Source organism: Henckelia pumila, chromosome 2, assembly GCF_033568475.1.
Source record: "Henckelia pumila isolate YLH828 chromosome 2, ASM3356847v2, whole genome shotgun sequence".
NCBI lineage: Eukaryota > Viridiplantae > Streptophyta > Magnoliopsida > Lamiales > Gesneriaceae > Henckelia > Henckelia pumila.
The window spans coordinates 104,514,572-104,538,626 of record NC_133121.1 but is presented as its reverse complement, the minus strand read 5'-3'; the positions used below and the strand labels follow the sequence as shown (position 1 = coordinate 104,538,626).

Genomic DNA, 24,055 nt, shown 5'->3' with positions numbered 1-24,055 from the left:
TTTTTTTTGTTTATATTGGGCACGGAAAAAATAATTTATATTTGAAAAACATTATCAAGAGACCTAGGAGTAATAAACTTCATAAATAAATTTATCAATAGGTCCAGAAATAATAAAAAAAAATTTATATTAGGCAGTAGATAAAGGAAAAATAATTTTCTATGATATGAATGAAAAAAGTCCAAGAACAATTAATTTATATTGGATCAATTTACAATTTTATATATTTTTTTTTTCAAAATCATGGACCCCAAAAACAAATGGACCCGAGTCGAACGACTCTTCTGCCTCCAAATAAAAACGGCTCTGTGAGTCTATTAATATATTATACAAGGAAATGTTCATAATTTATAACATCACCACAACAAAACGGGAACTGAATCGCTAGGCACACGGAAAACCGAAGCAATTATCAGCTAATTTTATTTGTGTAAATTCTACTTTATGACATGATAGAAATTTCAACATCTTCAACCTTGTCCACAGGGTGTGAAATTCTTATTGCCTGCACCACGAGGGTTGTCATATTTCCAGTCGTCCCACGCCCTTGCCTTCTCTTGTGCCGCATCATCATCTTCCTCATCATCCTCACCTGGCTTTGACTGACGATTGTCCTTATACCATGACGAGTTCGCTTCTTCCATGAGCTTTGCATTCTTCTCTTGCCTTTATCTCCTTCAACCCAGCTTCTTCGATACTCATGGTTGGCATTCTGAAAATGTGAACCATTCTTATTTCTTTCCTTTTTCCTCAAACGCATGTTCAAAGTGGAGAGTCAAATGATTTTTGAAATATTAAGAGTAGCAGCAGCATACCTGTGATGAGGTTGGAAAACTTGGGCTGCGATTCTTTCTCTCTCGCCTGTTGGGTTTTTGGAAACTAGGCTTGCTGGTCCGAATATCATTGGTTGGTGCTTGTGATCGTGAAACTGCGACACCTTTGCTCGACCTTCTAAAACATCTTGAGCAAAAGTAGCACATGTAATAGGAGTTTCAGGTTTAGTATATCTAGCCCTTGCCGCAGCATCACGATGCCAGGCTTCAGCTTTGTGGGTGGGCTCCATTAAGAGTAGATTGTGAATAGTCGTCGTCCCCTTCCTACAAAAAGCGATGTATCAATTCTTACAGATTGACATATTGCGGAAGTTGAGCATGGTATATGTGAGACCTCGTTTCTAAACAACTAATATCAGACAACAAGCGATAAGTAATCAAGAACCCAATAAATATATATATATTTTTTTTAAAAAAAGGAGGCTCGCGCGCCCGCGCTGACATCAGCGCGCCCGCGCCTACGTCCCGCAAATCCCAGCGCGCCCGCTCCCATACCTCGCAAAGAGGCCGCGCGCCCGCGCCGTCCCCTCGCCCAGAAAAGTTAAGGCACTGTAATAAACTCAATCAAAACCTAAACACTTGCATTAAGAGTATTTGACATTCCAATAACAATACAAGAAAGGTTTAGGGAAGAGCAACATTCAATTCGATAGCACCTACATCGTTTCTTGCTTACAAAACATATACGAGAAGTTCGAATGACTAAACATGATCGCAAAACATAACTAGGTTGACATGCTGATTCGACTTCTAAACGAGTCTCACTTCTATCTCTTGCTCTGGACGCTAACCAGGTCTACGCTGACTTGATCCTGCCCTTCCTGTTGCCAAGTACACATACAAAACAAAGCAACAGCCGGATAACCGGTGAGAATGATAATCCCAGTAAAAGCAACATATCAAGTAATGAATATACAACATACTATCAAACCACATATTCAAGTCGAAGTTAATGATATGCATGTCTTTAAAACCAGGATATCGGTTCTGATAAACACGGGAGTATTGCTCTGCTTTTGGGATCCCGAGGATGAGATCACGTAACGACTCACCGACTCTCCCAATCGAGGTGGTGCCACGTATCCCACTCCTCTAGACTTTGAGCAACCATAATGAGTATGCTAGCACTAGGCGAAATACTACAGCCTAGGCCACTCAATCATAGTTCCCAAACGTCTAACAAAAAGGGCGGTTCTGCCCGCTGAAATCAAAGTAGGCTCAAGATGAATGCATAACAGAAACATAAACATAAGTCACATAATAAAAACTCAATCAATCAACAAATACAAGTTCCATATGCTAGAACAAGTATCAATGCAATATGTGATTTAAAAAGGGGAAACTCGAGAACCAATAGTCCCGAGTATGCTATCCCGCTACGATGACTGCTTTTACCTTTCAATGCAGTAGTTCCAACTCTGGATAAACTACAACAAAAGGTTTAATCAACAACTAAACAATCCAACAACAAAGGCAACGGTTCAAGGTAATCTCTTTACCGTTCTTCGTTCAATTATCGACGACCAAATGCTGCTAACACAGGGCTTGACAACTCCAAACGAATCTGTTCAGATACAATCAAAGATCAATTACCATGATCGACTTACAAGCCAAGTTCAACAACTTCAAAAACGGTTCAATTCTCCAAAACTCAAACCGACGGCATAACGGCTATAACTGAACAAACCGACAACGCAGACAGCAGTTCAATAGCGATATAACCTCATAAAAATTCTAAGACAACCAAAACAAAGCAAACCCATCAATCTCGAAATCCACATTTTTGAAAATGGCTTCCAAAAATCATAACAAATCCGAACATCGCTCTAATTCAAAACCGACAGATAATAAACGATCAGAACTCTGTAGAGAACAACATACTCGAATCTCAAATGATTCTAACAACATCCAAAAACTAGAATGTATCCGATCGTAGAAAAACTTACGATATAACGGAGCTCTCGCTGCAGTGATCGCTAAACTGCCTTCAGAAATAAATTCCAACGGCCGGATCGTGCTCGGACTGGAATCCCAAAGCTTGGAAAAGCTTGGAGGCGTGAGAATGGAGGGAGACGTCTTGGAGGGGATGAAGAAGACTTTTTCAACCAATTTCTAAGAGTAGATAATATAAAAAATCCACAATTTGCGTTTTAATCCGTGAAAAATCCAATTTTTGCAAAAAGGACCCTGATCAAAATCAAGTCGGCTCGGGAACTCTGTAATCTCTGATTAACTCAAATAAATTCAATTAAGATAAAAACGGGGCTTTACAATTCTCTCCCACTAAGAAGAGATTTCGTCCTCGAAATCAACGAGAACCACAACTCATAAGCTAGAATAAAGAACTAAAGACAGTAAGAAGAACTCACGTCAACTGAATAACTCTGGAAAACGCTGTGTCATGTCAGATTCTGTCTCCCAAGTCGCTTCCTCGACTCCGTGACGGCTCCACTGCACTTTCACTAACGGGATCGACTTGGTTCTGAGTTGTTTCTCCTTTCGATCAAGGATCTGAATCGGTCGCTCAAAGTAGCTCAGAGTCTCGTCTAACTCGGCTTCGTCAGGCTGAAGGATATGAGAAATATCTGGTTGATACTTTCGCAGCATAGAGACTTGAAAAACGTCGTGAATACCAGATAAAGACGGAGGAAGTGCAAGTCTGTAGGCACGATCGCCTATCTTCTCGAGAATCTCGTACGGCCCGAGGAATCTCGGAGATAACTTCCCTCTCTTACCGAATCTGACAGTGCCTCTGAAAGGTGAAATCTTCAGAAAGACTCGGTCTCCCTGATCAAAACTCAGAGGTCTACGCCTGACATTCGCATACTTCGCCTGTCTATCTTGAGCTGACTTCATTCTGGTCTGAATGATCTTAACCTGCTCTGCCATATCTCTAAGCATCTCCGGTCCTAAATCTGGTGACTCGGATAAATCATCCCAAAACCGCGGATATCGGCACTTCTTGCCGTACAAAGCCTCGAAAGGCGCCATACCGATACTCGCTTGGAAGCTGTTGTTGTAAGAAAACTCGACAAGAGGCAAAGAATCCTGCCAACTAGTGCCAAAGTCTAGCACTACCGCTCGCAGCATATCCTCTAACGTCTGGATAGTCCGCTCTGACTGTCCATCGGTCTGAGGATGATAAGCTGTACTCAGATGCAATCGAGTACCAAGTGCCCCCTGAAGACTGTGCCAGAAGTGAGAAGTGAATCTAGGATCTCTGTCTGAAACGATCGACTTCGGCACACCATGCAGTCTCACAACATTGCTAACATACAACTCAACCATCTGATCATGACAATACGTCATCCTGTACGGAATAAAACACGCAGACTTCGTCAATCGGTCGATCACTACCCAAATGGCATCGCATCCTCGAACGGATCGTGGTAGCTTCGTGACGAAATCCATGGAAATGTGATCCCACTTCCATTCAGGAACAGATAAACTGTGCAACAGACCTCCTGGTCGCTTCCGTTCTGCTTTCACCTGTTGACAATTCAAACACCGAGATACAAACCTCGCTACGTCGCTCTTCATTCTCTTCCACCAGAACTGGTTCTTCAGATCGTTGTACATCTTACGACCTCCCGGATGAATACTGAACAGACTGCAATGAGCCTCTCGGATAATACGCTGTCTCAACTCCGGAACATCAGGCACAACAAGATGGTTATTCACAAACAAGACTTCATCTCTAACCTGGAATTCAGACTGATGCCCAGATCTGACTTTCCCTACTGAGACCTGAATGCTCGGCTCAGACTTCTGTGCTTCTCTGATTGCAATAAACAACTCCGGTTCGGCTTGAATAGCAAACACTCTGATAGTCTCCCTATCTGTTTCAAACTCTAAACCATAAGTGCAACAATCATCGATCAACTGAGAAACACCAATAGTAGAAAGAGATAAAGAACAAAGCTTTCGGCTCAACACATCTGCAACTGCATTCGACTTCCCCGGATAATACTTGATCTCACAGTCGAAATCTTTCAACAGATCTAACCACTTTCTCTGTCTCATATTCAGCTCTGCCTGAGAAAACAAGTACTTAAGACTCTTATGATCAGAAAAAATCTCGAAGAACTCACCATAAAGATAGTGACGCCATATCTTCAAAGCAAAGACGATCGCAGCTAGTTCAAGATTATGAACCGGATAACGAGTCTCGTGCGATTTCAGCTTCCTTGAAGCATACGCCACCACATGCTTATGCTGCATAAGAACACAACCCAAACCTCGGTTAGAAGCATCATAATAGACTGTGAAACCTCCAGTACCCTTCGGAATAGAAAGAATTGGAGCACTGGTCAGTCTCCTCTTCAGATCAACAAAGCTAGCCTTACAATCTGGAGTCCAAACAAAAGGCGCATTCTTCTGAGTCAGCTGGGTAATTGGCTTGGCAATAGACAAGAAACCCTCGATGAAACGACGGTAATAACCAGCTAAACCCATGAAGATTCGAATCTCCGGCACTGAAGTAGGTCCAGGCCAATTCATAACCGCTTCAATCTTGCTGGGATCAACAGAAATCCCATCTTCAGAAATAATATGACCGAGAAAGACAACTCGATCTAACCATAATTCACACTTGGACAACTTGGCAAACAACTGCTCAACTTGCAAAATCTGCAAGACGATTTTCAAGTGCTCTGCATGGTCAGTACGGTTCTTCGAGTAGATAAGAATATCATCGATAAAGATAATGACGAACTCATCTAAATAACGCTGAAAGATACGGTTCATCAAACCCATAAAAACCGCTGGGGCGTTAGTCAAACTGAACGGCATGACTATAAACTCAAAATGACCATACCTCGTCCTGAATGCGGTCTTAGGAACGTCTTCCTCTCGCACTCTCAACTGGTGATAACCTGACCTCAGATCAATCTTAGAGTAGACAGAAGAACCCTACAGCTGGTCAAACAAGTCATCTATTCGGGATAAAGGATACCTGTTCTTAACTGTAGCCTGATTCAATTGGCGGTAGTCGATACAGAGCCGCATAGAACCATCCTTCTTCCGAACAAAAAGCACAGGAGCACCCCAAGGAGATACACTAGGCCTGATGTATCCCTTGGCAATCAAATCCTCAAGCTGCTCCTTCAACTCTCTCAATTCAATAAGTGTCATACGATAAGGAGCTTTTGAAATAGGTTGAGTACCTGGCACTAAGTCAATACTGAATTCAACCTCTCGAATGGGTGGCAATCCAGGAACATCTTCCGGAAACACATCAGCAAAATCTCTAACCACTGGTAAATCTACCAAAGCTGGGCTAGATTTCAGTACATCAACTGCATACACCAAAAATCCTTCTGCACCTTTCTGTAACAAACGAGTCATAGATAATACTGAAATCAAAGGAATTCTAGATCGAGAACCATTACCAAAGAATTTCCACTCGTCTGTCATTTCAGGTCTGAACCTGACAACTTTCAGAAAACAATCAACTGTTGCCCTGTACTTGGTCAAAGCATCTATACCGACAATACAATCAAAATCTGACAACCCAAGCACAATACAGTCGAATTCTAACAAATTTCCCTCAAAACAAAGTTCACAGTTCCTGACTAGTCTGACAGAAACAATTCCTACACCCAAAGGTGAAGTAACAGCTACTACTGTAGGCAACAATTCAGTTGGCAAAGCATGCAATAACACAAATTTCTCAGAGATAAAGGAATGGAAAGCACCTGTATCTATCAAGACATGAGCAGAATGACCGAAAATCGAACAGTTACCTGCTATGACATCGTCAGGTGCTGCCTGAGCCTGATCCTCTGTCAATGCAAAGACTCGTGCTTGCTGTCTCGGAGGCTGATTTGCACTAGAGCTACCTCCCTGTCTGTTCTGCTGTTGCTGAGGTTGGAAAGAGTGCACTGCAGACGACTGCCTCTCCGGCTGAGCTGCAGGTCTAGACGAACTCCCACTCTGAGCTCTATCTCTATTACGTTGAGGGCACACCTTAGAGAAGTGTCCCGGTTGCTGACATGTGTTATAATTGCCGAAGACTCCCACACACTGATCCGGTGAGTGTCTTCCTCCACACTTGCTGCAGTACAAGGATGATGACCCAAAACTCGGTCCTGAACCGAATTGCTTCGAACCACTGGAACTGGACGAACTGTTTCCTTGCCTCTTGAACTGTTTACCTCTTGCTCTGTACTGATCCTTTCTGTTTCCCCCACTGCTACCACCTTCATACCTCTGCTGCTGGTTCTGATGTTGAGGTGGCTGATTCTGGTACTGAGATGGTTGGTTCTGATACTGCCTCTGCTGTTGAGGTGCCCCCTGATTACCTTTTTGCCTCCACAAGCCTGCTTCTGCTCCCTTTGCGTAATTCATGGCATCCGCAAAGTTGCTAGGCCTGTTGGTGTTAACCAACGTGAAGACATCGGGGTTCAACCCGTTGATGAACTGATCTGCCTTAGCTTCTTCATCTCCGGCAATTAGCGGTGCAAAACGCAACAGACTATAGAACTTAGCCACGTACTCTTCAATGTTCAGATTCCCTTGCTTCAGATTTGCAAACTCTGCTCCCTTATCCTTACGATACGAGATAGGGAAAAACCGCTTATAAAACTCAGATTTAAAAAGAGTCCAAGTAACCTCTGTACCTCTACTCTCAAATGCTTTCTTTGTCATGATCCACCAGCTCTTAGCACCACCACGCAGCCGATGAATTACTAACCTGATTCGGCGGTCATCTGTGTAGTCAATGGAATCAAACAACTGATCCATATCATCCAACCAACTCTCACAGTCAACTGGATTTCCTGAACCCATCAACAATGGTGGATTGAACGACTGAAACCTCTTCAGCAAGGTTTCCATAGGAGTCGCTGAAGCATCCAACTGATCAACCTCAGTGCTAGCTTGCTCAGTCGCAGGGATAAATGGCGGTGTGTTTCTGTTTATCACTCGACGAGGACCCATCTGATAATCAAAGGTTAGGATACGAGATATCTCAATCGCTACAATCAGTGCCCTTACAACCGCTTGGAATACCGGATACCAGTCGGTAACAGAAACAGTTATATCTCAAGTAGATCATGCTTTATAAATTAAATCACATAACCATGTAATTCAATAATTCTCAATAATAAAGCATGCTCGCATGGAGTTAAGTACATAGTTAAAATAATTCAAACACATGCGAGGAGCCAATACATGCAGACTCGATCTACCTGCTCACTCTAGTTCGACCAAAAATCTTAACTCTCTGATACCACTTAATGTGAGACCTCGTTTCTAAATAACTAATATCAGACAACAAGCGATAAGTAATCAAGAACCCAATAAATATATTTTTTTTAAAAAAAGGAGGCTCGCGCGCCCGCGCTGACATCAGCGCGCCCGCGCCTACGTCCCGCAAATCCCAGCGTGCCCGCGCCCAAGGAAGCGCGCCCGCTTAATGTGAGACCTCATTTCTAAACAACTAATATCAGACAACAAGCGATAAGTAATCAAGAACCCAATAAATATTTTTTTTTTTTTAAAAAGGAGGCTCGCGCGCCCGCGCTGACATCAGCGTGCCCGCGCCTACGTCCCGCAAATCCCAGCGCGCCCGCGCTCATACCTCGCAAAGAGGCCGCGCGCCCGCGCCGTCCCCTCGCCCAGAAAAGTTAAGGCACTGTAATAAACTCAATCAAAACCTAAACACTTGCATTAAGAGTATTTGACATTCCAATAACAATACAAGAAAGGTTTAGGGAAGAGCAACATTCAATTCGATAGCACCTACATCGTTTCTTGCTTACAAAACATATACGAGAAGTTCGAATGACTAAAAATGATCGCAAAACATAACTAGGTTGACATGCTGATTCGACTTCTAAACGAGTCTCACTTCTATCTCTTGCTCTGGACGCTAACCAGGTCTATGCTGACTTGATCCTGCCCTTCCTGTTGCCAAGTACACATACAAAACAAAGCAACAGCCGGATAACCGGTGAGAATGATAATCCCAGTAAAAGCAACATATCAAGTAATGAATATACAACATACTATCAAACCACATATTCAAGTCGAAGTTAATGATATGCATGTCTTTAAAACCAGGATATCGGTTCTGATAAACACGGGAGTATTGCTCTGCTTTTGGGATCCCGAGGATGAGATCACGTAACGACTCACCGACTCTCCCAATCGAGGTGGTGCCACGTATCCCACTCCTCTAGACTTTGAGCAACCATAATGAGTATGCTAGCACTAGGCGAAATACTACAGCCTATGCCACTCAATCATAGTTCCCAAACGTCTAACAAAAAGGGCGGTTCTGCCCGCTGAAATCAAAGTAGGCTCAAGATGAATGCATAACAGAAACATAAACATAAGCCACATAACAAAAACTCAATCAATCAACAAATACAAGTTTCACATGCTAGAACAAGTATCAATGCAATATGTGATTTAAAAAGGGGAAACTCGAGAACCAACAGTCCCGAGTATGCTATTCCGCTACGATGACTGCTTTTACCTTTCAATGCAGTAGTTCCAACTCTGGATAAGCTACAACAAAAGGTTTAATCAACAACTAAACAATCCAACAACAAAGGCAACGGTTCAAGGTAATCTCTTTACCGTTCTTCGTTCAATTCTCGACGACCAAATGCTGCTAACACAGGGCTTGACAACTCCAAACGAATCTGTTCAGATACAATCAAAGATCAATTACCATGATCGACTTACAAGCCAAGTTCAACAACTTCAAAAACGGTTCAATTCTCCAAAACTCAAACCGACGGCATAACGGCTATAACTGAACAAACCGACAACGCAGACAGCAGTTCAATAGCGATATAACCTCATAAAAATTCTAAGACAACCAAAACAAAGCAAACCCATCAATCTCGAAATCCACATTTTCGAAAATGGCTTCCAAAAATCATAACAAATCCGAACGTCGCTCTAATTCAAAACTGACAGATAATAAACGATCAGAACTCTGTAGAGAACAACATACTCGAATCTCAAACGATTCTAACAACATCCAAAAACTAGAATGTATCCGATCGTAGAAAAACTTACGATATAACGGAGCTCTCGCTGCAGTGATCGCTAAACTGCCTTCAGAAATAAATTCTAACGGCCGGATCGTGCTCGGACTGGAATCCCAAAGCTTGGAAAAGCTTGGAGGCGTGAGAATGGAGGGAGACGGCTTGGAGGGGATGAAGAAGACTTTTTCAACCAATTTCTAAGAGTAGATAATATAAAAAATCCACAATTTGCGTTTTAGTCCCTGAAAAATCCAATTTTTGCAAAAAGGACCCTGATCAAAATCAAGTTAGCTCGGGAACTCTGTAATCTCTGATTAACTCAAATAAATTCAATTAAGATAAAAACGGGGCTTTATAGTATATGAAATAAACACAAAGTAGAGGATTCAGGTCCCATGCGGAAAACAATGAAATGTAGGAATCAAAGCAATCATGAACTTGACAACAGAAGGCAAGGGAAAAGACCTATAGTCCTATACAATACTAACATTTAAGAGAATGAGAAGGGAAACAAAGGAAATGGTGTCAGCCTGTGGCATATAATTTCAGAAAGAACGTATTCCCAAAATGTTGCTTAAACAAGATAGAAATGAAAAAAAAATATTACCGACTAATACCTTGGACTATTTCTCCTTTACAGTTAAGAGCATTTCTTCCTCTTTCTTAAGCATCTCAGACAAATCAAACGACTGTTAATATTGTAGACGGGAGTAAGTAACAAGGAAACAAAAGAAAAAAGATTAAAATACAGAGGACAATCTCCAAAGATCAGGAACATCCAGACCAACCTTACATAGTGCCAAGGAGATGGTGGTCATACATGCCTACAGGTATGCAACCGAGCAATTATCATTATGATTCATGCAATGGTGTGGAAAAGAAGGGAAGAGAAAAACAAAAATAATGGTTACGAATTGAGCTACCATTGACAACATTCATGGGAAAATGTTTTTAACAAACAATTTAACATGTTCCCACTTCAAAAAGTGCAGAAAAGCAAGCATCCGCAAAAAATGCAATTGCGAGGGTAAATTTTCCTCATAATACTGACACAGAGGAAAAGAAATGACCGACAAAAAATAAGCCTTCAGGCCAACAAGAAAGTGCTGGTGTTAAAAAGAGGTGAATTCTCACTCCAGAGATGTCTGTTCAAGTTATTAAGGCTATAAAATGGTGAATTCTTCCTCTTTATCACCATTCAGAGCAGCAACATAAATTGGCTACATGTATTCTAATTATAAGAAGTCGGAAGCAGTGAAATGTGCTTCATAAAACTGTTAATTATGAGTTTTTCACATTTCGGAAGAGCCCGGAGACAGTGTAACTCAAGCTTCAAACCTATCCATAACAACATTATATTAATTAAAATGAATTCTCAATACACAACTTACTTCCATTTCCTCTTCTCCATCATCATCCTCCAAATCTTCTTCCCCCGTTTCTATGGGAGTAGATAGTGCAGCTGCTCTAGTTGAGCGCCCACGACGTTCCTTCTGCTCCTTTATTTCAAGCAATTTTGACTCAGCCGCTTTTATGCATTTGAAGCAAGCAATATGAAGTAATTCCCAAGAATTAAATGCGGAGGAGCACAATCACTTGTTCAAGAAATCTAGTCGCAATAACGAGGCGGACAAAGGAATTATAAAGTTCAGTGAAAGACGTCTGAGAGAGGATGCCAACCTTCTTAGCTCTTTGATTAGCAGAGGAATTACTCCTTGATTGCATAGATGATTTCAGTTCATCTTCTGCCACTAGCTCCATAGCTTCACAAAATGAAATAAATTCCTGGACATATGGCCAAATGAAATTCGACATTTTACAAAAATATCAATAACTTTCGTAAGCACATGTCCTTATCGTGTGGCCAAAATCTAAAACCTGTACCTTTAACTTGGCTAGTGAAGCTTTAAGAATCCGAATCTGGTCTTCTTGTGAATTTTTTTTCTGTTAACTCACCGAGATAATATGGAACCTGTATTAAAGACCGTGTGTTAAATACCTTTACATGATAGCTTTCAGAGGCATCCAATAAATCAGATTATCACATAAATGAAAATAAATTCGCGTTTTTTTTTTCAATTACATTTGCAAGAAAGTGAGTTTAAAGATCAAAACAGAAAACAAAAACCGTACATTCATCCAGTTAGAATAATTTGTCTATCATTACACTCCAAAAAAATATTCAACGCCTACAAGAAGATATTTGAGGTTGGCAGTAGTGATATCATCCTTCGTCTCATTAGATGAAAATAACCCCAACTTTTCAATCATATCCTCACATTTCCTCAAGAGCTCGCAACCGTTTCTCACAGTTTCCTGAAAATTATTATGAAATAAAACAAAACATATTAATGAGATCGTAATCAAAGGAAAATATAGCATAATATAACACATATATATACACATTCTTTCTTAACCTGTTCGATTGAGGAATGAGAGGCAATTTGGTGAATCTTTTGAGTCTGCTCGAATAGAACTGACAACGTAACGTCCTCCATCTGTAATTCCACAATTGCTGATTAGGTTTCTCTACTGAAGTTGTGAAATTGAAAACGCAGATTACAATCAGAGGAGAATTCGAGAACTTTGTGCAAGTGTAACACAACTTTCAGACGTAAAAACTTGTGAACGTAACACATCTTTCACGAAGCTATCCACCGCGATTTTTCCACATTTAAAGTCAATTTTAACTACTATGTCGCCGAGTTTCCTGCTGCTTCTACGTCGCCAATAACAAAAACTACGGTCGAGAATCTCCGGCTACGAATTCGAGGTGGGGAAGATGGGGAGCAGATTATGGTCGAGGGTTTCAATTTTCAAATGCGTGGTTTTATTTTCCTGGAGTTGATCAAATGGGAGGATTTTGAGTCTTAATTCGCTTCTTTATTTTAGATTTAGATTTTAATATTAATTGGATTTCATTTATTTGGAGGGGATCCGTTGCGACTTGCGGCGGATCTTACCGGAAAAAGAATTAATTGGAAACTGGTGATATGACACGTAATGAGTATGTAACGTAATACATAAATATTATTTGTTGTGTGTATATTATATAACATTTATTTTTAAAATATTTGATTTTAATATTGTATGCATTTTTTTGTAATTTGACAATTTTATGGGATTTTTTTTTGGTAATTTGAGGTTGGGCATACCAAGATTCCAACTAAGGTGCTCTAGCTTACTATACAGTATAGATAATCAAAAAATATAGAAATTTTTTGTCAATATTGTAGTGACCCTAACCCGGATCACCTACTAACAGAGCTTAGGCATGCAATTAACTTAATAAAACAGATATCAGAATAAACTACGGAAACCATAAACATTATACAATCCCAAGTAAAGGAATCTGTAATTTATCCAATTAATATACAACCAAATCGAATAGCTGTATCAACCTCAAAACAACAGAAATAAAACCTAGACGAAGCTCCAGCTGGTCAACCACTGACTAGCCCCTCTTGGATCCACCCGCCTCATCCAATCGCAAACCTGCCCCATGGAATAGGGTGTCCAGAAACACAGAGTACGAGACGTGAGCATAAAATGCTCAGTACGAGAGTATGAGTATACATGCATGCAAAGTGAACTCCCTATAAACTCGAGGTCAAAGATCAGATAACAGAGACAGATCGGGCCCTGGTATGTAGCACGCTGTACCATCGCTTCAGGAGGTGGCTCCCATACCATAATACCAGTGGATATGCCGGACCCAAATCGATGGAAGTCCAACCACTAACAGGATAGGGAAAAACCCTACTAACAGACATCTCGAAGGAGATAGCTCAGTATGCAAATGAATGCAGCATAAATAAATGACATATAAATCATGCAGTCACATAATACATGAATACTCAGTCAGGATATCTCGAACAGTACTTCCGTACCTCAAAACAGTGCAAGCTCTACCAACTCTAGGTATAGTGCTCTAAAAGCCTTAACTAAGCTATTGCATACTCCTAAATATTTATAGGAAGCAAAAGCTATACCTTCGTCCGTCGTTAGCCCTTTGCTGTCGAGTGCCTCAAAACTAGGCCACAGCTCCGCTACGACGCCTGGACTGCTATGCCACTTCCGGATTCCCCACGGGACGCCTAGAATGCCCTAGATCTAAACTCGAAGGCTAAGGAATCGAGAGAGAAGAGGTGAATGGTGCACTTCAAAAATGAGCTCGGCACCCCCTATTTATAGACGGCGATCGGAGCTTCCGAACTGCGATCGGAATGTCCGAACACGATCGAAACGTCCGATCCTGCCATCGGAGCTTCCGATCTTGCATTATCCGCTACGTGTCAAAATATCACTGGTTGACTTCGGATAGGGCGATCGGAGCTTCCGATCCTGCCACACGTCATGCATGACGTAATATCGATCGGAGCTTCCGATCCTGCATCGGAGCTTTCGCTCCTGATCAGAGCTTCCGATCTCACCTTCGGAGCTTTCGATCTGTCCGATACTTAATTGGTTTAATTAACACAATTAATCTCTTAATTACCAATTTCGGGTACGGGGTACTACATTCTCCCCCACTTAAGATATTTCGTCCTCGAAAATAGATCTTAAGTACTGAATGCAATACAAGGTACAGAAACATTCTTTATTCAAATCAAACATTTACAGAGTTTGCAACTGAATACAACTTAAGAATGAAATCAAAACACCTCAGGATGGTCTTCACGCATCCTGTCCTCAAGCTCCCAAGTAGCTTCCTCAGTGTCTCGGCGCTGCCACTGAGCTAAAACCAAAGGAATGACTTTGTTCCGCAAAAACTTATCCTTATAATCCAGGATACGAATAGGTTTCTCAGCATAAGTCAAATCCTTGTTCACCTGAACCTCAGACCGCTGCAGAATATGAGATTCATCCGCCATATACCATCGCAACAGAGATACGTGAAACACGTCGTGAATACTGGATAGATGTGGTGGCAAAGCTAGTCGATAAGCCAAATCGCCAATGCTCTCCAAGATCTCAAACGGACCGATAAACCTGGGAGAAAACTTGCCCTTAAGGCCAAATCTGAGAATCTTGCGGAAAGGTGACACTCTCAGAAACACTTTCTCCCCGACATCGAACTGCAAAGGCCTACGCTTGATATTATCATAGCTGGCCTGAAGATCTTGTGCAGTCTTAATCCGTTTCTTGATCTGATCGACAATGTCTACCGCCTGCTGGATAAGCTCCGGTCCCTCAGCCTGTCTCTCCCCCACTTCTTTCCAGAAGAGTGGAGTACGACAACGTCGCCCGTACAACGCTTCAAAAGGTGCCATCCCAATACTATTATGATAGCTGTTGTTGTATGCGAACTCGATCAACGACAAATGATCCTGCCAGGCTGAACCAAAATTCATGACGCACGCTCTAAGCATATCCTCCAAAGTACGGATAGTGCGCTCTGACTGACCATCAGTCTTCGGATGATAGGCAGTACTCAAACTGAGAGTAGTACCCATCGCACGCTGAACACTCCCCCAGAATCTAGAAGTGAACCTGGGGTCCTGATCGCTGACAATACTCACAGGCACTCCATGAAGTCGAACGATCTCCTGAATGTACAACCGAGCCATACGATCCACATTGTACTCCCGGCTATAGGCAATGAAATGCGCTGACTTGGTGAGTCGGTCCACCACAACCCAGATAGCATCACAGTTCCTCGGGGATACCGGCAAATGGGTCACAAAGTCCATTGTGATAAACTCCCATTTCCATTCAGGAATAGGCAGACTGTGAAGCAATCCTCCAGGTCGTCGGTGCTCTGCTTTGACCTGTTGACACACCAAACATCTCAAAACAAACTGATAAACACTGCGTTTCATTCCCTTCCACCAGAAACAAGTACGTAGATCCTTGTACATCTTGTTGCTCCCAGGATGAATACTCAACTTAGTGCGATGTGCCTGAGACAAAATCTCCTCTCGCAACTCTTCATCCTGCGGAATCACAAGCCTACCAGACAAACACAGAAAGCCATTTGACTGATAATGAAATCCAGACGAGCTACCCTCGTTAGCTAGACGAGCTAAACGCTGGGTCTTCGAATCAGACATCTGAGCATCTCGGATCCGCGAATACAAGGCTGGCTCAGATAATATCGCAAACATCTGGATACTCTGCATACCTTTCTTATGCTTGAAGGTATAACCTGAAGTACAACAGTCACTGATCGCACTAGACATCGAACAAGTCTGAAGTGCGGGTAGTCGCACCTTGCAACTCAAAGCATCAGCGGTGAGATTAGCAGCTCCCGGATGGTACTTAATCTCGCAATCATAGTCCTTAAGCAAGTCCATCCAACGTCTCTGCCTCATGTTCAACTCCGCCTGATTGAACAAATATTTGAGACTCTTATGGTCGGTGAAGATCTCAAATTTCTCGCCATACAGATAATGATGCCAGATCTTCAAAGCGAACACAATGACTGCCAATTCCAAATCATGGACTGGATAGTTGTCCTCGTGAAGCTTTAGCTGTCTAGAAGCGTATGCGATCACATGCCCATTCTGAGTCAGAACACAACCTAACCCCTGAAGAGAAGCATCAGTGTATACCACATACCCTCCAGATCCTGACGGTAATGCCAACACCGGCGCAGAAGTCAACCACCGTCGAAGCTCACAGAAATTCTCCTCACACTCGGAGGACCACTATAAGTCCACACCCTTGCGAGTAAGCTGCGTCAACGGTCAAGCTAGTTGAGATAAGTTCAGAATAAAGCGACGATAATACCCTGCTAGACCCAGAAAACTACGGATCTCAGCAACTGTCGTCGGATGCGACCAATTAAGTACCGCCTCAATCTTGCTTGGATCAACAGAAATCCCCTCCCTGGATATGATATGGCCAAGAAAGACCACTCTATCCATCCAGAACTCACACTTGCTCAGCTTGGCGTACAACTGCTCATCTCGAAGAGTATGCAGTACCAACCGCAAGTGAGAAACATGCTCTTCCATATTACGCGAATACACCAAGATGTCGTCAATGAATACCACGACAAACTTGTCCAAATACTCCCTGAAAACACGGTTCATCAGATCCATGAATATAGCCGGCGCATTAGTCAAACCAAATGGCATTACTAGAAACTCGTAATGCCCATAGCGAGTACGAAATGCAGTCTTGGCTACGTCCTGATCACGGACTCTCAACTGATGATACCCAGATCTCAAGTCAATCTTGGAGTAAACTGACGTGCCCTGCAGCTGATCAAACAAGTCATCGATACGAAGCAACGGATACTTGTTCTTCACAGTGACTCGATTCAGCTGCCGATAGTCAATGCACAACCGCATCGACCCATCTTTCTTCTTTACAAAAAGAACAGGAGCTCCCCAAGGAGATACACTAGGACGAATGTACCCCTTGTCCAAAAGATCCTGTAGCTGATTCTTCAACTCACGCATCTCTGACGGAGCCAGACGATACGGTGCTCTAGAAATAGGCGAAGTACCCGGCATCAACTCTATGCCAAATTCGACTTCCCTAGCAGGAGGAAAACCCGGAATCTCATCAGGAAATACATCTGGAAATTCATCCACAACAGGAATGCTCTCTATCCCAATACTCTCAGTGGACAAATCAACTGCATAGATAAGGTAGCCTTCCCCGCCAGACTCTAGAGCTCGACAGACTCTCAAAGCTGATACCAAAGGCATCGGGGGTCGCGCTCCCTCACCATAGAAAAACCAGCTCTCACTCCCCTCCGGATTAAAGCGTACTAATCTCTGATAGCAGTCCACTGAAGCTCGATAGGTAGTCAACATATCTATTCCCAGAATGCAATCAAAGTCGTTCATCGCCAGGACCATGAGATTTGCTAACAAAATGTTCCCTTCGAACTCTAAAGGGCAACCCATCACTAGACACTTAGCCAAAGCAGATTGACCCGTCGGAGTAGAAACAGACATCACTACGTCTAGTGCAATGCATGGTAACTTATGCCTCTTAACAAAACGTGCAAAAATGAAGGAATGGGATGCACCAGTGTCAATAAGTACAAGAGCAGGTATACCATAAATCAGAAATGTACCTGCGATGACTTTCTCATTCTCCTCCACTGCCTGATCATGTCCCAGGGCAAACACCTGGCCAGAAGCTCGTGGCCTCAAATGAGAACTCCCAGCAGGCTGTCCCTGCGACCTCTGCTGTACGGTGGCCCGAGAACCAGATCCAGAACCGCCTCCCCCAGATAGTGGACAATCTCTCCGGATATGACCAGTCTCTCCACAACGGAAAAAAAGCTCCAGAAGCTCTACGGTACTTGTCGGATGGATGGTTCTTCCCACAGTGATCACACTTGTCCTTCTTACCGAAACGGACAACACCAGCAGAGCCAGAGGAAGAAGAAGTAGATCCAGACTTCTTGAAAGATTGGGCACGGGGACTCAAAGAACTAGCAGGTCTCGACTGAGAGAAAGACCTGTTCCGCCGAATGCTGTCCTCCGCCCGGTGACAACGGCTCACCAAACCTCGTAGGACATGTCGTCGCCAACCGCCACACGGTCATGGATCTCAGGGTTAAGGCCCTGAAGGAACAGATTATACTTCATCCCAGAGCTGTCAGCAATCTCGGGGCAATAGGATAGCATATCAAAGAACCTCTGTTGATACTCATCGATAGACATGGCTCCTTGTCACAGACTCACTAGCTCGCCTGCCTTCGACTGTCGGAGTGCAGGAGGAAAATACAGCTTCTGAAAAGCTGTGCGGAATTCGGCCCAGGTGGCCACTCCTCTCGCTGCAATAAAAGGTGCAGAAGTAAACCTCCACCACCTGCGCGCACGTCCATCCAGAAGATAACCCAGGGTCTCCATATTCTGCTCCTCGGTGCATTGGAAAGTCTGAAAAGTCATCTTCATGCGGTCTAACCAATTCTCCGCATCCTCCGGAGACTCACCTCCAACCAAGGGCTTAGGACCCATAGCTAAGAATCGACGCACAGTGAAACGCTCGTCGTCATGATGACGATGACGCCGTTCTCGACGAGGCTCCCGGTCGGCATCACCCCAACGCCCACCAATACTGCCATGAGAACTCCGGTCGTCATGATCTGCCATCTACAAAAGTACCTCACGGTTACCTTATGCAGAGTCTAAATCCCAAGAATACTATGCATGCTCTGATACCATAAATGTAGTGACCCTAACCCGGATCACCTACTAACAGAGCTTAGGCATGCAATTAACTTAATAAAATAGATATCAGAATAAACTGCGGAAACCATAAACATTATACAATCCCAAGTAAAGGAATCTGTAATTTATCCAATTAATATACAACCAAATCGAATAGCTGTATCAACCTCAAAACAACAGAAATAAAACCTAGACGAAGCTCCAGCTGGTTAACCACTGACTAGCCCCTCTTGGATCCACCCGCCTCATCCAATCGCAAACCTGCCTCATAGAATAGGGTGTCCAGAAACACAGAGTACGAGACGTGAGCATAAAACGCTCAGTACGAGAGTATGAGTATACATGCATGTAAAGTGAACTCCCTATAAACTCGAGGTCAAGGATCAGATAACAGAGACAGACCGGGCCCTGGTATGTAGCACGCTGTGCCGTCGCTTCAGGAGGTGGCTCCCATACCATAATACCAGTGGATATGCTGGACCCAAATCGATGGAAGTCCAACCACTAACAGGATAGGGAAAAACCCTAATAACAGACATCTCGAAGGAGATAGCTCAGTATGCAAATGAATGCAGCATAAATCAATGACATATAAATCATGCAGTCACATAATACATGCATACTCAGTCAGGATATCTCGAACAGTACTTCCGTACCTCAAAACAGTGCAAGCTCTACCAACTCTAGGTCCACGCCTATAGTCTGCTCTACACTGCCAAATGATACTACTATCATTATAGTGCTCTAAAAGCTTTAACTAAGCTATTGCATACTCCTAAATATTTATAGGAAGCAAAAGCTATACCTTCGTCCGTCGTTAGCCCTTTGCTGTCGAGTGCCTCAAAACTAGGCCACAACTCCGCTACGACGCCTGGACTGCTATGCCACTTCCGGATTCCCCATGGGACGCCTAGAATGTCCTAAATCTAAACTCGAAGGCTAAGGAATCGAGAGAGAAGAGGTGAATGGTGCACTTCAAAAATGAGCTCGGCACCCCCTATTTATATACGGCGATCGGAGCTTTCGAACTGCGATCGGAACGTCCGAACACGATCGGAACGTCCGATCCTGCCATCGGAGCTTCCGATCTTGCATTATCCGCTACGTGTCAAAATATCACTGGTTGACTTCGGATAGGGCGATCGGAGCTTCCGATCCTGCCACACGCCATGCATGACGTAATATCGATCGGAGCTTCCGATCCTGCATCGGAGCTTCCGCTCCTGATCGGAGCTTCCGATCTCACTTCGGAGCTTCCGATCCGTCCGATACTTAATTGGTTTAATTAACACAATTAATCTCTTAATTACCAATTTCGGGTACGGGGTACTACAAATATTTTCTTACTCAAGTACCATTCTTTTTTTTAAAAAAAAAAACTAACATGAATTTCATTAAGAATCACCATTTTGATATCTCGAGATTGTTAAAAAGTCGTATAAAAAAAATAATCTATTAACTCCATGTGTATTTAAATTAGAGGTGTCAAAATGGGCTAAGCCCGTCGGGTTGGCCCGCCCCGCCATACAAAATAGGTGGGTTGGGTTGATAATTTTTCAACCCACCTTAAAGGTGGGCCGGCCCGCACCGCCCCGCCTAATGGTGGGTTGGGATGGGTTGCGGGTTGGCCCGCCAAAACCCGCCAAATTACACGTAAGTCCGCCGGGTTGGCCCGCCCGCCACTTAAAATAGGTGGGTTGGGTTGGGGTTTTCCCAACCCGCCTTAAAGGTGGGCCGGCCCGCCCCGCCCCGCCTAATGGAGGGTTGTGACAGGTTGTGGGCCGGCCCGCCCCGCCAGCCCGTTTTGACACCTCTAATTTAAATCTTAAGCACATACATCAGCATATTTTCAAATTTTGAATATTCATCCTCCTATCCATAAAAAATTTCAAGAATGTTTGTACTCAAAATTTAAAAACACGAAGATTTAACAGTTACAGAAAGTTTTCGACAATATCGTAATTTCATAAATTAATGTATGCAATTAGCTCAAAATAAAATATTATTCTAATTTCTTCAAAAACAAAAAATACCATTCTAATTTGAGGATGTACATATTAAAATTTTCCACTAATACAATTCATACATGGTATTTTGTAAACAATTTTTTTATTTTGAGTGATAAAGATAAATTTTTTTTATCTATATCTAAAATAAAAATTATCTATATTATCCTTGATATTTGACACAAAAATAGTAGCGTCCTGTTTAATGTTTTGAAATTCCAAAATACCCCTCTTTTGTTTTGCACAACAAACTTTAATAAGAACTAGTATCCTGGAAAATTTTAATTTAACATGTCCAAATAAGCCAAAAAATGTATTATTTTAAAGACTATTAATTCATTGAGTAAAGCGATTTTCCTATACATCTGGATAAATGATGTACTTGCAGACACCCGCTCGAATGTTGTGAAATCTGGACAATTTCATATCATGATGTATCTAACATCAAGAAACATAATACGTGTACTTAAACAAAGCCAAAATCAGGTTGCAAGAACAAGTTCATCTACCATGAAGGCATGAAAGTTTTAAACAGCACAACATAATCCAAATTACAATGTCATTCCTTGCCCAAATTCTTCAATGGTCTTTGTAGCAAGCGTAAGAACATCAAGAAAAGAACTGTATGACGCACGGAGAAACCTCGCTTCAACTGCCTCGAAATGCCTGTGCATAAAATGAAGAAGGATGTAATAGGCCTTCTCAATTCAAACCACTTCCAGTGAGAAAATGTCGAAAAAAAGAAGTCAAAAAAGAAGAAAATTTATCTTCCGTGTGACCTTGGAAGTCAATTATGTTTATGCACGAGATCCACAAGGACTCCATAATTGAGCCATATGCATCTTACATAAAATTTTCAAGTGTACACATCAAAATGCATATGGACACTGTCACCAATCTTCAAACAACTATTTACTAAATCATGTCCAGATGTCCTCGTGTCTATATTTTTCGCCCATTATAGCATACACATATTTGTGCGATAGAGCACACAAAACGACTAAGACCGTACTTCGTAAACAACATAGAAAGAGCTGTGAAAAGAAGAGGCATCACATAAAGGAAAGAAACTTACACCGAAAGCTTCCCATTGGAGACTAACATATGTCTTTTCACCTTGTCCGGTTGTAACTGTTATCAAAAGCAACTAATCGTCTCACTCTGAATATATTTAAAGCTTGAACATAGATTTCGAAGCAGGGATGATATGCAATGTTACCTCCTTATCAACTGCCAATGCAGTATAGACAATTCGAGCAATTTCTTCAGACCCATAATCTACTTCCAAATTGCTGAAAACAAATCTTCAAGTTAATTTACAATCATGATGCACTTCATGTAGTGGTGTATTGGATAATAAATAGTAGGTTATTTCGTCACATAGTCAAAACATTTGATGGCGATCCCATGAGGCAGGTGGTTTGCATGACCTGACGTACATATTCCCATTCAAAGGATACAATTAAAACAGAAAATAAGAGTGCAATAATAAAATAAATATTTATGCTTAAAACAGTGGACTGACTGATCAACTCAAAAGCAAAAGACATCTTTGAGCTGTTATTAGCTCATTTCCCGGTCAATTATGTACAGCCTTGGGATGTTCTGGCAATGCAAAATGCTTTCTTTGATCCACTGTAAAGACTACGGGACCAAAAAGCCTTAACCCGTAGCTTTGGTCTTAATACAAGGTTGAAATACACACTTAAAGCGGTCATTTTTCTACATGAATAAACAGTCGAAAAAAATGCGTGAATGTTTGGAATCATTGTTTATAAACGTCTGAGGGTGGACAAGCGGCGTAGTGGACTCACAAATACAAGTTTTTCACCTAATTCCAAATCCCACATACTCGAATTTTTCCGAACATATGAAATGCCAACTTTGAATATTGAAAATTTTGGCAGAAGTACCCAAATATTCATCAAATTACACTCAAAAAACAACTTTCCGCAGTCTTAAGTAATGAATCGAGAATCTCCCATTATTTACTGAAGCTCAATATAATTGGATGCTCAGCAGATGTCATATCAGAAATTTCATACAGAACCGAAGGTGACCTTCCAAAATAAAACAATTCCCACAAACTTCAAAGTTCAAAATACAGATACACAGAGCACACACAAGGTTAAGAAAACTGACCAGCTAAATTCCCATTTGTTTGGAGAGTTAGATGCTATTGTTTCCATATCTCAACGGCACAGCGAAGGAGCTACTTTCGAAATTAAGATATGGTGGAAAGAAGGATTAAATAGGGTACAATGACGAATGAATTTGGCAATTGGACGAGACGTTTCAACTTATGCTTCTTCTTCTCAAGCTCTGCCAGCGGATTCGGCAAATGTTGGAGAAAAGCTGACACAGCCACATAAATCGATCAATCAGAATTAAATCAATAGAACAATGAAAGAGAGATTGTTAGATTCACCAAATTTAACAGATGCGCTTTTGACTCTAGGATAAATGTTTAAAAAGTGATTTTATTTAAATTGTTAAATATTTAGAAACAAAATTTCAAAAAATCTAGAAATTCCAGCTTTAAAAAAAAAATTAAAATACTTTTACGACAAAACACAACAATTTTAAGAAAAGTTTTGTTTTTTAAATGTGCTTTTATCTTCTCCTCTTCTCAAACCAAACAGCTCTAATTCATAGTAAATGTTTTGAATAAAATTGTGTGAACTCGTAACAGCATATAAAGAGATGGTCGAAATCATGTATCATATACAAAACATTTTTCATAACTTACATAAAGCTTATAACTGCTTCATAGAAGCTCTCCAAACACTACCAAAGTAAAGGGAAGAATAAAAGCCAAAATGAAGAAGAAACAGCGGCACGATTCCCTTCAAACCAAATCATCTTCTAATTTAGCTTCGACTTACCACAATCTGCAGCAACCACGCCGCCGGAAAGAGATGATCGGAAAATTCGGAACCCTTCTGAAAGAGGGGACGAGCGGCTCAAGCGGCGACTTCAGCGGGAAGAGCAGATGAGGGCTTAGACGTGGAACTGTTGAAGTGGGAGAGAAATGGGCCAAACCCTAAAATCTTTATGTTGAAGCGAGAGAGAAA

General features: G+C 42.0%; 1 protein-coding gene and 1 pseudogene across 1 annotated transcript; both read right to left on the bottom strand.

Moving 5' to 3' along the window:
* Positions 1 to 321: 321 nt before the first annotated feature.
* On the bottom strand, positions 322 to 12,342 carry LOC140884431 (PP2A regulatory subunit TAP46-like; annotated as a pseudogene).
* A 9,040-nt stretch (positions 12,343 to 21,382) lies between these two features.
* On the bottom strand, positions 21,383 to 24,055 carry LOC140884118 (uncharacterized). The gene is made up of 5 exons (XM_073290794.1): positions 23,867 to 24,055; positions 23,124 to 23,336; positions 22,201 to 22,273; positions 22,057 to 22,112; positions 21,383 to 21,647 (listed from the first exon to the last, which is right to left on the bottom strand). Exons 2-5 carry the CDS (start codon positions 23,168 to 23,170, stop codon positions 21,533 to 21,535), a joined length of 291 nt encoding a protein of 96 aa, XP_073146895.1. The 5' UTR covers positions 23,171 to 23,336; positions 23,867 to 24,055; the 3' UTR covers positions 21,383 to 21,532.